General features: G+C 35.9%; 2 protein-coding genes across 6 annotated transcripts in view; both read left to right on the top strand.

The window, feature by feature from the left end:
• The window catches only part of LOC139951357 (uncharacterized), a 50,375-nt gene extending 43,276 nt beyond the window's left edge, over positions 1 to 7,099 (top strand). For 4 of the 5 annotated variants that reach the window (XM_071950215.1, XM_071950218.1, XM_071950217.1 and 1 more), the window contains one exon: positions 672 to 7,098. In XM_071950215.1, coding sequence (XP_071806316.1) covers positions 672 to 953 — 282 coding nt within the window. In that variant the 3' untranslated portion in view covers positions 954 to 7,098. Of the gene's footprint in view, positions 1 to 671 lie in introns of all 5 variants that reach the window. The other variant, XM_071950216.1, reaches the window with a different exon arrangement.
• Positions 7,100 to 11,527: 4,428 nt separating this feature from the next.
• The window catches only part of LOC139951646 (uncharacterized), a 42,542-nt gene continuing 40,445 nt past the window's right edge, over positions 11,528 to 13,624 (top strand). The window contains exons 1-2 of the mRNA XM_071950621.1: positions 11,528 to 11,644; positions 13,398 to 13,496. Of these exons, the coding sequence (XP_071806722.1) occupies positions 11,528 to 11,644; positions 13,398 to 13,496 (216 nt within the window). The remainder of the gene's footprint in view (positions 11,645 to 13,397; positions 13,497 to 13,624) is intronic.

Here is a 13,624-nt window from a genome sequence, read left to right as displayed (position 1 = left end):
CCCATTTGTGATGAACCACTTTGGTAGTTCTGAGGACTTTTCCAACACAGTTGATTCTCCGCGATTTGCCCAGGTGTCGGCCTTTCTCTTCAGCGTTACAACATCTGAAAATTTGTTGTTAAGCACCTACCAATTCAATGCAACAAGGTCAACTAACTTCACTATCTCAGCAGGCGAGAAACTTCGCCTTCCAATGATTCCCCTTTGCCTCCTCCTCGCGTTGCGGGACAACGGTTTTCCTCCTTGCTTTAGTCTGGCTCTCCTTGTTTGCAGGGTGACAAATATCTTCTAAGTGACCGTAGCCAGTCCAGTCACTGTATTACTCGTTAGAAGGTGTACGAGAGGTTTAGTAAGTAACGCGGTACTAAAGCGATACGAATGCTTCGTGAATAACACGTAATGGCTTACTAAAGTCTTACTAAAGTCTTACTTAGAGCCATGTAAGTGACCGATTTACGAGGGCTTCATGAATAAAGCCCCTGGTCTTTGACAAAACGTATTTTCGTAACATTGTTTTTACTCATTTCTCAAAAACGACAGGACCCCAGTAACCAATATTTTAAAGCTTTCTACTATCATTATCTTCAAACGGTGTAAGTTTATTGTAAATCTGTGGACATGTGTTACAACAAGTACCTAAGGGTGACATGTATTGTGATTTTTGTTTGCAGACGGATATTGAAACTCAGGTACTATTTCTAGAAGTAGCAGAACAACTGGGAGCAGATTGGGTACGTTTAGCCACATATTTAGGCCTCCGCCGTGGCGACTTGTACGCAATCAGACATGACAATGCAGGTGATGTTCGTGACCAGATATTCTGCATGTTAGTTCGGTGGAAGCAAGGGTTTGGAGCATTTGGAGAGGCGGCTTTCAACACTTTGTCATCTAGTCTGAGGCGTATTGGAAGGAATGACATTGTTGAGTTTGTAGAGCGAAATGTTACAAGATAGAAAAAAATGTCTAGCCTATTCATTTAAGGTAGCAGTTTTTCATGGTTGCCGGCTAAATTGGCCGCCATCTTGGATTTAAAGAATGATAGCAAATATACGAGAAAAAAAAAAAAAAAAAAACATTTCTAATCATGTTTTAAAATGTTATTTGGCTGATATATCACTTTTCCAAAAATGTGTACTATTTAAGACGGCCATCTTAGATTATGCAGTTCACCTGCTTTTTGTTCACTGTTACATACATCCCAATTGTGTTTAAGGACCCTAAAAGGCATCCCAAAACATTGGTGTGGTTTAGTTTAGGGGGATTACTTTATTTCCTAACATATAAATTTGCCCTATTAAAATGGGGTTTTAAATTGTTTGAAAGAGTTTTTATTTTTTGATTTAGTAAAATACATCCGGGATTGGTTTCATCCAGCAGGTTTGCATAGCAAAATATCTTGACTGAATAGCTTTTGTGCACACAGAATGAGTAGCAAGAGATGATTTTTTGAGCAGTAGCGTTTTGATTTTATTGCGTCACGCGGGGCGAATGATGCCACACTCACCATGTTGGTGGGCAGTTAGGTTTAGTCATAGAGCAAGTTCGAGTACGACCATTTGTCAACCACTGGTCAATGTTCCATGGTTACCTATGCATTAAATACATCCTGGGTACCATGCAAATTCAACCGATGGTCGACTATAGTCGACTATAGTGCCTCACTCGAACTTCCTCATAGATATAGAATATATCTATGTGTTTAGTTTACGTGTATTAACGCTGCGTCGCCTAAAATGCCCACTTCACAGCACAACGCACAGCATAGAGTTATATATAAAAACGCACAGTGAAATTGCCCACCAGTATGGCGCATTCAAGACTTTTCTGATGATGACGTTAGGTAAATGGCTCAATACAAACAGCGTGTTCACTTAAGATCCTTCTAAACAAAACTGTAATTCTTTTTTTCATGACTGCACTTTATATCGATCATGCAATGAGTGACTTCAAATCTAGCAGTAACTTACACATAACATATTGATTGTTATGTAAACTATGCTGCATAAATAAATGTTTTCAATGCTGGATGGCATTTAGTTTAGATTCCAAAGGAATTGGCTTTCTCAAGGAAATATTTTGAGATTCCCACATTGCAAGATCTTAAGGACCATGACCCAGCCAAGACCAGAAAAACAACAACAAACAAACATGACTTACAACACATTTGTGTTTGATCAATATCTGTTATTTAATATTCGTTGATGTAAACAGATATTGACACTCCTGGTTAATTTTAATTTTAAATCAGCTTGGTTTTGTCTTGACAATTCGAACGTGAATTTGCCTTCTAAAACAAAATGCCTTCAATTAAATTGTGCCATGTAGACATTGTATGCACAAATATTGCTCATCAATGTTTATTAATAGCTAGTCTCTCTATACTTCTGTGTGAATAACTACACATTTTTAAGCTTTATTTTTGTATGTATTGGTTTAAACATTTATCCATTTGCAGGCTCAGCGTATACATCTGTAGATTGAAAGCTATGGAAATCCAAAATAAGAAGATGTTTTAGTTTTGATAACAATCATATCAGTTTTTTGAGATGTGGTATTTTCCAAATGTATATAGGTATTCAATTAAATCAAGCCTGTGTATAGCGTAGTTTGAATAACTATACGTTTCTAACCTTTATATTTGTACGTATTGGTTTAAACATTAATCCATTTGTATCTTCCAAAGTATACATTAAATCAAGCCTGTGTATAGCGTAGTTTGAATAACTATACATTTTTAAGCTTTATATTTGTACGTTTTGGTTAAAACATTAATCCATTAGCAGGCTTACCCTATAGACCGATCCAGGCGCGCAAGTGCTGGGCGCCGCCGTGCGCTGCGCGTCATTGCTGGGGTGTCTTTGTGCCTAGTTTTGTGCACAAAGACACGAGAAAATCGTTTTCCTTTTCACTTTTTATGGGAATTGAATGTCTTCCTTGATAATCTATGAAATGTCGTTGATATGGCTGCTTGATATAACAACGTACTACATTCTTGATAAATTTTTAAAATTAAGCAGAAAGTAAAATACTGAAATTCTGACAAAATACCTTGCCGATGTACCGCATTTTAGCTACTTTTATGCAGTTTCCGCGTCTTTGACCCCTAACTCGCCTAAGACAAGCACCTTTTTCAAGATGATTCGGCTTATATTTTGTTGTAAATTATTGTGGTCAGTGATCTACATTGGTATATCATGATGTCCTGTTAAGGAAATTGTGTTATTCGTTGAGGAAAACATTTAATTTCAATAAATAGTAAAAAGAAACATGATTTCATTATGTCTGTGTGCACAAAACTTGGCACATGTGTAACCCAGCAATGGCGCGCGGTGCAAAACACTTGCGCGCCCGGTGCGCGTCGGATCGGTCTATACATCTGTAGATTGAAAGCTATGGAAATCCAAAATAAGAAGATTTTTTTAGTTTTGATAACAATCATGTCAGTTTTTTGAGATGTGGTATTTTCAAAATGTATATATGCATACAATTAAATGAAGCCTGTGTATAGCGTGGTTTGAATAACTATACATTTTTAACCTTTACATTTGTACGTATTGGTTTAAACATGAATCCATTTGTATCTTCCAAAGTATACATTAAATCAAGCCTGTGTATAGCGTAGTTTGGTATAAACCCACAATAGCTCATCAAATATCAACTGGACTGAAATAAGCATCTGATGGTTTTGTACAGAAAGTTAAACGAGTGCATTATGATTACTATGCATTAAAAAAGAAAGAAAAAAAAATCCTTAAAAAATTAAACAAAGTTTTGATCAGTGTCTCACTGCGCAAATACGCAGAGTTTTACCAGATATAGGCTGCCGTCGGTTTTACCAAACTCTTCCTAACTTAGGATTAATCTTTAGGACTTGGGACGAGTTAAGTTTCGTATCTATAGATGTTAGGACGCATTGAACCCATCCTAAGTTAGGACGGGTTACTCGTCCTAACTCGAGATGGGATTAATCCTAGCGTTTCGTTAAATCTGCGGCAGATCTCTCTGTGACATCCTCCACCCAAATCGGTGACAATGGTGAAAACAACAGTTAGTAAGATAAAACAACATTACTCCAGTCTGTGTTGTGAGATGTTGTTTTAGTTTTCTTTCAAATTCTAAAATTATGTACATGCTTTATAATCTTCTGAACTGTAATATTTCTTGTGGTCCACTGGAACTAGAGCGAAAAGATAAATATTGAATTGATATGATTTTTTTCTTCTTAATGATTAATGTTTGTATCTTAACTTCCTGCTAGATAGTAAAATACTTAATCGTAAATGGTTATTGGTAGCTATGGTCTTGAAAGCCTTTGGACCCTTTCGGTTCAGAAAAAAAATAAAAGTTCACAGATTTAAATAACTTACAGGGTTTACAGAAGGCAATGGTGAAAGACTTCTCTTGAAATATTATTCCATGAAATGCTTTACTTTTTGAGATAACAGCAAAACAATATAAATTCTCGTTAACGAGAATTACGGATTTATTTTAAACACATGTCATGACACGGCGAAACGCGCGGAAACAAGGGTGGGTTTTTCCGTTGTTTTCTCCCGACTCCGATGACCGATTGAGCCTAAATTTTCACAGGTTTGTTATTTGATATAGAAGTTGTGGTACACAAAGTGTAGGCCTTGGACAACACTGTTTACCGAAAGGGTCCAATGGCTTTAAGCAATATACTGTGTGAATTACTTAATGTTAGGGATTATAGTTGTATATATTGGTTTAAACATTAACGCATTTGCAGCCTTGTCATACAGATGTATTGTAGATTGAAAGCTATAAAATACAAAATTAAATTAGTTTATAGAGTTAAAGGCACTGGACACTGCTGGTACTTACTCAAAATAATTGTTAGCATAACAACTGACTTCGCAACGAGCAATGGGGAGCTGTTGATAGTATAAAACATTGTGAGAAACGGCTCCCTCTGAAGTAATGCAGTTTTTAAGAAAGAAGTAATTTTCCACGAAAATATTTTGAATTTGATTTCGAGACCTCAGTATTAGATTTTGTGGTACCGAAATCAAGCATCTGAAAGCACACAACCTTGTGTGACAATGATGTTTTTTCTTCCATTACTATCTCGCAACTTCCACGACCCATTAAGTTCAAATTTTCACAGGTTTGTTATTTTGTGCATATGCTGAGATACACCAAATGAGAAGACTGGTCTTTGATAATTACCAAAGGTGTCCAATGTCTTTAATAACAATCATGAGACCCTTATGTATTGCATAAAAATAAATCGAGTCTGTGTATTTTAGTAAGACATTTATGAGACTTTGTTATCTCTTGCTTAGCTAACAACGACCTTTAGCTTCTTTCAAGGTGTATAATAAATTGGATGAATATTTCTGCTGGACTGATGTTGATTAGAGCAAACGGAATTGCTATTATAAGACAATTGTTTGTATCCTATAATCCTATGTAGATATATAGTTACCAAAAGTTGTTTGCTGTGATATTTTGTTTGCTTTCTTTTAAAATTGATACACAAATAGTCGATAGGTTTCAATGGTCTATATAGTAATTCTTACAAACACTATAAGGGGTCTTGTTTTAAATCGTAGTGTAGCACCAGATTTTATTATTTTCTCCCTACTTACTGTTTGTTTATTTTAATACATGACCATTGAGTCAAGCTCGAAGTAAACTTAATCAGTTTTTGTGGGGAATTCATAAATACCATAGAAAGTTTACGACGTTCTCTTTTTATAGATTGATATAAATATGCTGTTAAAGAATGCGCTTGAAGTAATATTGTGTATTAATGCAGTACAGCTATAAACGATGTGACCTGTGACATCACATGTTTACAAAACAAGAGCCATAGAGCCTGGACTTCCTGCAGGCACAATTTGTACACAGCCTAATGGAAGAAAACATACAATCTCATATTTTATGGAGATTGCACTGTCCAACTCTTAAAACCTTTTGATATGATGAAAGGGGCACATCTCAAAACTTGTATAGCTTTTACTTTTATAACTCTTGGATTTATGTGGAAATTATGACACCAAGTGTCAACTTTCCCATACGACCAGTGCAACATCTTGGCTGCCGGAATACCCAAAGAATGTACAAGGTCACACTTATTGTAAACAAAGTCTATAGTCTATATTCAAACTGCCATGTCTATGTCATTGTGGTTTCAACCACGGTGTTTTGATTTACAAAAGTTAAAAACAAAAAATTAAGCTTCCTTGTCCACGAGTTTTAGTTTTGTTTCAATCTTTTTTTAACAAATTATTTTATTATTTGTTTTAAAGGCTCAAAACTCATTTCATAAAAAGTGTGGTGAGTATTGTTGTTCATTTATATTTTCAAGCGAAGCTTTCAGAAAAAAATGTGTTCTTCGTTTGACGTATCAGAACGGTTCGCGCAAGATTTGCACGGTCTAATGGCACAATTAGAATCATGTAAAAAGCTATTTCAATGTTGAGCAAAGTATAGCAATCTCAGGCACTTGACACTATTGGTAATTACTCAAAACAATCGTTAGCATAAGCAACTTAGCTGGTAACGAGCAGTGGGTCCTGTTAATAGTATAAAACATTGTGAGAAACGGCTTCCTCTGAATTAACGTAGTATTTGAAATAGAGGCAATTTCTCACTCGAATAAAACACCTTTATACATCAGGCCTGAAGCTGTTTATAACCCATCTGAAAGCACACAAGTTTAGTGCACCAATTCATTGGTTTTTTTTTGTTACTCTTTCATTATTCCCTTGCATCTTCGGTGAACAATTGAGTCAAAATTTTTCAGTTTTTTATTATTTTATGGCTATGTTGCCATACACCAAATGAGAGTTTGACAATTACCAAGGGTGTCAAGTGCTTTTAAGTTCATACCTTAATTTGTAATTGATTTAGCTTTGTAACAAAAATAATCACATAATCTAATACCTTTAACATCTTTTCTCCTACTTTTTATTCGTATTAAATGCCATCCTTCTATATAAAACACCGCTAAATATATAAGTTGGTCATCCAATGACTAGAACTTGTTTTGCTTTAAAGGATTTGGGTACTTTTTGTAACACTAAACACAATGTCCACAGATTTGCATTAAACTTACACCGTTTAAAAACAATGATAGTAGAAAGCATCTTAAATAGTTGCTGAGGTGCTGTAGTTTTTGAGAAATGAGTAAAACGATGTCATGAAAATATGTTTTTACATGCTAAAATAATTTTCGTCTCATGATCACTGAGACGAAAATTATTTTCATGACATTGTTTTACTCATTTCTCAAAAAACACAGCACCTCAGCAAGTAATATTATTTTCAGGGAAGCTTTCTACTATCATTATCTTCAAACTGTGTAAGTTTAAAGTAAATCTGTGCACATTGTGTTTTTTCCCTACGAAAAGTACATAGACCCTTTAATATCAAAGTAAAAATCTTTAATATCTTTCCTGTGGTGTCTGAAGCGGATTATTGTATTAACAGTTTCTCAAAATTGAACCATACCTTCTTAAATTATACTTCAAGTTTTGGTTTGATCATATTTTAACTTGAAGACATAACTGTGAAATACAATGTGACTTTAAAATCTTCAGAAAGACTAGAACAAATTGGTTGAAAAGGAAGTACAATATTCAATTGTTTTACTTTTTTTTTTACATCAATCTTAAAAGAAAATGCTTCCCCTGACTTGTGTTGCACTTCAAGAAATTTGAGAATGCTCTGTTCAAAGACTTTTAAGGAGTTTTGATTCTAAGTTAAAGGTCGATTGCACAGTACAACTTTTGCAAAAGATCTTGCGGGGGAAAAGAGGAAATAATGTTTCTATTGAAGTATGGAGTAATATGGAGAAATATGGTTCTTAATTGGACTTGCCAAACTGAACTTAAAGGATCTATGTAACTTTTGTAGGACAAAAAACATCATGTCCACAGATTTACACTAAACTTACACAGTTTGACTATAATGATAGTAGAAAGCTTCCCAAAAAATATTACGTGCTGAGGTGCTGTAGTTTTTGGGAATGAGTAAAACATTGTCATGAAAATAATTTTCGTCTCATGAGACGAAAATTATTTTAATAATTTACAAACGTATTTTCATGACATTGTTTTACTCATTTCTCAAAAACTACAGCACCTCATTAAGTAATATTTGAAGGGAAGCTTTCCACTATCATTATCTTCAAACCCTGTAAGTTTAATGTAAATCTAGGGACATTTTGAAAAGGTACCCAAATCCTTTAAAGTAACACGTTGACTTGGATCGGTCGAGTTACCGTTTTTTATAAAATGCATATGGGTAGAAAGATGTTCCAATGATCCACACAAACATGCCTCTAAATTGCACGGTTTTCCGTTTACCTCGTCGACTAACACGGTCGGCCATTTATGGGAGTAAAATTTGTTATTCCCATCGATGGCCGACCGTGTTAGTAAGCACAGTAAAGGGAAAACCACGCAATTTTGAGGCAAATTCGTGTGGATCATTGTATTCTACTTTTAAAACATCTTTCCAACCATTATGCATTTTATTTAAAATAAAACCGGTTACAAACGCTTTTTATGGACCAACTCGTCCGATCCAAGTAAAGGCAACGTGTTCCTTTAAGCACAGTCAATTATGCTCATCAATGTACCCATAACTAAATAAAGAAAAACAATAACTAGTATCTAATAAGAACAAAGATCATGTTTTTAACAATAAGTTGTCTTACTTTTAGTTTTAAGTAATTAGTAATGTTAGTTTAATCCTGTTTAGATATGTAGTTTAAAGGAATAAACATTTCTTGCTGGCAAATGTAATTGTTACCTTTTGTCAAAAATGTGATTTTTTTTTCTTCTGTACTCTTGGTGCATGTAGGCCCTACTTTCGAAGAGTTAGTTGCGTGTCAGTATTAAGATTAAAGGCCCTGGACACCATTGGTAATTACTTAACATATTGCCAGCATAAAACCTTTATGGTAACGAGCAATGGAGAGCAGTTGGTTATAAAACGTGATAAACGGCTGACTCTGAACGTAAATGTTTGAGAAAGAGGTTTCACTCAAATAGACTTAAGCTGTTCGCCTTTTATTAGCCTATCTGAAAGCAAAGTAATGCAACATTGTGTGTTTTTCTTTCATTATTCTCTTCAAATTCGATGACCAATTGAGCTAAAATGTTCACAAATTTGTTGTATTATGCATATTATTTGGGATACACCAATTGTGAGAACACTCGTCTTTGACAATTTACCAAACGTGTCCAGGGCCTTTAAAGGTATACTGGACACTATTGGTAGTAACTCCAAATTAGCATACAAACTAACTTTGGTAACAAGCAATGGAGAGCTGTTGATAGTATAAAACATTGTGAGAAACGGCTCCCTCTGAAGTCTGAGTTTTCCAGAAAGAAGTAAATTTTCCACTAAAATATTTTAATTTGATAACGAGACCTCAGAATTAGATTTTGAGGTCCCGAAATCAAGCATCTGAAAGCACAGAGTTTGGGGGACAATGGTGTTTTTTCTTTCATTATCATCATGCTACTTCAACGACCAATTAGTTCAAGTGTTCACACAGGTTTGTTATGATACACCAAGTGAGAATACTGGTCTTGACAATTACCAAACGTGTCCAGAGCCTTTAAGTGATGCTTGGATTTCATTGTTGGCTTGCCTGCCTATAACTGTACATGATGATTCAGATCGTGTACTAATTCACAACTTCCTGTCACATTAACGCACACAGTAAGTGCATTCAAAATACCGGTTAACGTCCCTTTCTTTATAAATAATTCAGTGTTTTGAATGCAGAAAACTGTAATCAGACAACGGGTCGTTCTACTATCCTCTGACTTAGTTCTGCCAGTAGTAAGAACTTCAATGTCAACATTTGGTAAGTGTTTATAAGAAGATTGCTTTTGTCTAGTTGCAATAATTGATATACGCTCCGGCGAGGGTCGAAGCATCGACGCGTTGCAACTATTGTCACTTATACATTTTGTCTTGCTCTATGTACAGTGTATGAAGAGCATTTAACTGTCGTTGAACTGTTCATTCTATACTAGCATTGGTTTAGGCATAGATCAAATTGTTGTATGATTTTAGGTTGCTCTTTGGGGTAAACCATGGTGCAGTATAGGCATATTAATTTTAAGACACTTTTCCTAAAAGGGTTTGCCCCAAGTGTTCCGGGTAATGTTGGCTGCAGATAGTGCCACATAGTTTTAAAGCAAGTCTCACTGATAATTCAAGCGTATCTCTGCATCTTGAAAACAATGATTTTTAACTGCTAATAGTATACACTTTGAGGTGTGATTATTATGTTATTTTAAGAATTGCATATGAACTTAAAGCCATTGGACCCTTCCGGTACAGAAAAAAAAAAAAAGTTCACAGATTTACAAATAATTTACAGGGTTTACAGAAGGTAATGGTGAAAGACTTCTCTTGAAATATTATTCCATGAAATGCTTTACTTTTTGAGAAAACGGTAAAACAATAAAAATTCTCGTTAGCGAGAATTATGGATTTATTTTAAACACATGTCATGACACGGCGAAACGCGCGGAAACAAGGGTGGGTTTTCCCCGAAATTTTCTCTCGACTCCGATGACCGATTGAGCCTAAATTTTCACAGGTTTGTTGTTTTATTATAAGTTGTGATACACGAAGTGTGGGACTTGGACAATACTGTTTACCGAAAGTGTGTAATGGCTTTAAATGAACAAATGAAGTTAATTAACTTAAGTTAATACAAAAACTAAACCAATGACTAGGTCAAGAAAAAACAAAGTGCGGAACAACTGAAAGTAAGTGGTTCTAGGAACAAAAGTGCAAGTCCTTGGCTTCACAACTAGATTTCATAAAATAAAAATTCAAACAATTAATTGTAGGAACATTTGTTAATTGGGGAAGTTTATTTGTGTGTTTTACTGCCCCAGGACTGATTTTGAGGACTCGTTTGTTAAATTCCCTCCAAGAGATTGATTAAATAAGAGAATGAAAGTGTAGAGACGAGTTTTTACATGGCCGTTTAAAAACCGCCAGGGTCGTTGCATGCTGTGTAATAAAAGCCCGAGCCGAAAGCGAGGGCCTTTATCGCCTGGCAACGACCCAGCAAGGTTTTAAACGAGTCACTACGCTTTTATTCCTATTTATAAATGCCCTTTTGTTAAAAATAGTTTAAAAAAGACAAATATTCGAGGTTTGAAATATGTTTCACAAACTTTGTGAAGAGTGTTGCGCGTGGGTTGTGTGTACGCACGCAATTAGAAAAAGATTACGCGTGCGCGCTTAATAATAGATTACGCGCTGTTACTAATAGCTATGAATTGCGCGTTCCGCATTATAAACTTGCGCGTCCGACACCGACACGCCGAAGCCAGCTTAATTGTTATAAACAGCTCCAGCTGGTCATTATCAAAGGTTTAAACACCCCCATGGACGCGCTCTCCACCAATTGGAGTAGAGAAACTGTCTGGGTGTATGTGAACTGTTCTTTAATTTGTGTCTCTTCTCTTTTGCAATATTTCAAAGGTGCATATATAGGACGTCAATATAGGCTCCCACCATGGGGAGTGCTGCTACTGAGAGTCTGTTATCAGCAGCTATGAGTGGAGAAACAAATAAACTCAGACGTTGTATACAACAAGGAGCCAACGTCAATGCTAGGGATATACAATTATTGGTACGTATTTTAACATTTAATGTATACTCAGTACTTTCCCAGCGAATTTTGCATCTGGATCTTTAGAATAATATTCATTTCGGTTTTACTCGAAACACTGAAGTGTGTTAAGCAATGTATAGGCCTGCTTTCTCAAGTTCTGTGGAAAAAAAATAACAGGCATATATAACTCAGGTGGGACTCTAACCAAAAGACCTTTGCATTTTTAGAGCAGTGTCATACTCTCCTAATGTAAAAGAGTGAAAACTTCACTCTCTTGTACGAGTGTAACTCTTTTTGAGTGAATTTTGAACGAATTTCAATCTAAATCGAGTTGAATAATCCACCTTTCACTCCAAAAGAGTTGTCCACCATAATGACTCTTTGCAAGAGTGGTATGGCGGACAAAACAAGTGGTTTTTCAATCTTTTATATTAAAGGAACGTTACAGAATTGGTAAGAAACAAAAATCATGAAGATCACAGATTTACATAAAACTTACATGGTCTAATGATGATGATAGTAAAAAACATCCATTTAAATATTTCTGTCTGAAATGTCATATTTAATGAGAAATAAAACATCTAACTTCGCGTTTCGAGTTTATCGCTCAGTGAGCGTTTTATTCATTTTTATCTTGGCATCAAATCAATGCAAAATTTGTAATCGTTTTTCCACTATTCTCTCGTGACCCAGATGGCCAATCGATCTCAAAGGATCTACAGGTTTGTCAGTTTATGTATGTATGGTGGATTACTTAAAGTGCTTACACTGCCAGCAACTGTTTGGTTAGCAAAAACCAATTCTGTAATGTTCCTTTAAGAGAACCAACTAGACCACTGATACATTGTCAATTATTTTTAATGAGCTCCAGTGACCACCTTTAAATATAGTTCAAGACCCTTGCTCATAGAGAAATCATTTAAATGAATGTCATACAATGTTTTTAACCAAGTCTGGTGAATTTGAGATTAGTTTCTTGCCATTGTCAAGAGCATTACAATGTATAGTGTCTGTCAGACAAGGGCCCAATTTCATAGAGCTGCTTAGCACAAAAATTTGCTTTGCATGAAATTTCTTCCTTGATTAAAATAGGATTACCAACCAAACTTCCAAGTATTTTTTCAGGATGTGCAAACAACAGCTGAATACCAGTAACAAGCAATATGCAACAAATGGAAATTTGGTTGGTAATCCTATTTTTAGCAAGAAAGAAATTTCCTGCTAAGCAATTTTTTTTAGCTTAGCAGCTCTTTGAAATTGGGCCCAGATGTGCTAACCTCAGGAGATGACATTCATTTGAGGGGGCATGTTTGGCGTGAGTAAAGCGCTCGCCTCTGGATCACCAAGGTGACCCAGGTTTGATACCCGGCCAGGGCCATATGTGAGTTGAGTTGTGCATTGCTTCTCTGCTGTGCCACCCATAAAGGGTTTTCCGGACCATCAGGTTTTTCTCCCTCGGGAAAAATAAAACACTTTCGATCTCAGGCTGTGCTCCACGGTCATAATGGCTTGATGTGGCTGGCTGCCAAAGGGGCCCTTGCTTGCTTGCTTCCTCGAACACATTGTAGCCGCGCCCTTAGCAATTCGGCTCTTAGCTGCGAGTAAGGATGAGCACCTCCTAAATTATTACAATGATTATGAACACTCTTACAACAACTCTTACTGACATTACTGGCATGTAAATTAGAAGAACAAAAGGGAAACGATATTCAAAATGATTGAAATTTTGCTTTTCTTTGGTTAAAGTAATACTTTTGATTTGTATATTCAGTTTGCCAGGACTCCATTACACTATGCTGCTGGTAGTGGCTATGATGCTATCTGCGATATACTAATCCAGGCAGGTGCAGGGGTAAATGCTGTTGACAAGGTATGTGAGTTACTAATATTGGGGTCACACTTGGGTGATGATCTGCCCCCCCCCCCCACCTCTCGCAAAAAAAAACTTGTGAAATTTCTTTGTTTGGTCTGATGCCCCCGTGGCGTGTCATGGCCTAG

Source organism: Asterias amurensis, chromosome 19 (genome assembly GCF_032118995.1).
Source record: "Asterias amurensis chromosome 19, ASM3211899v1".
NCBI lineage: Eukaryota > Metazoa > Echinodermata > Asteroidea > Forcipulatida > Asteriidae > Asterias > Asterias amurensis.
This window is presented reverse-complemented; position numbering and strand designations above follow the sequence as displayed.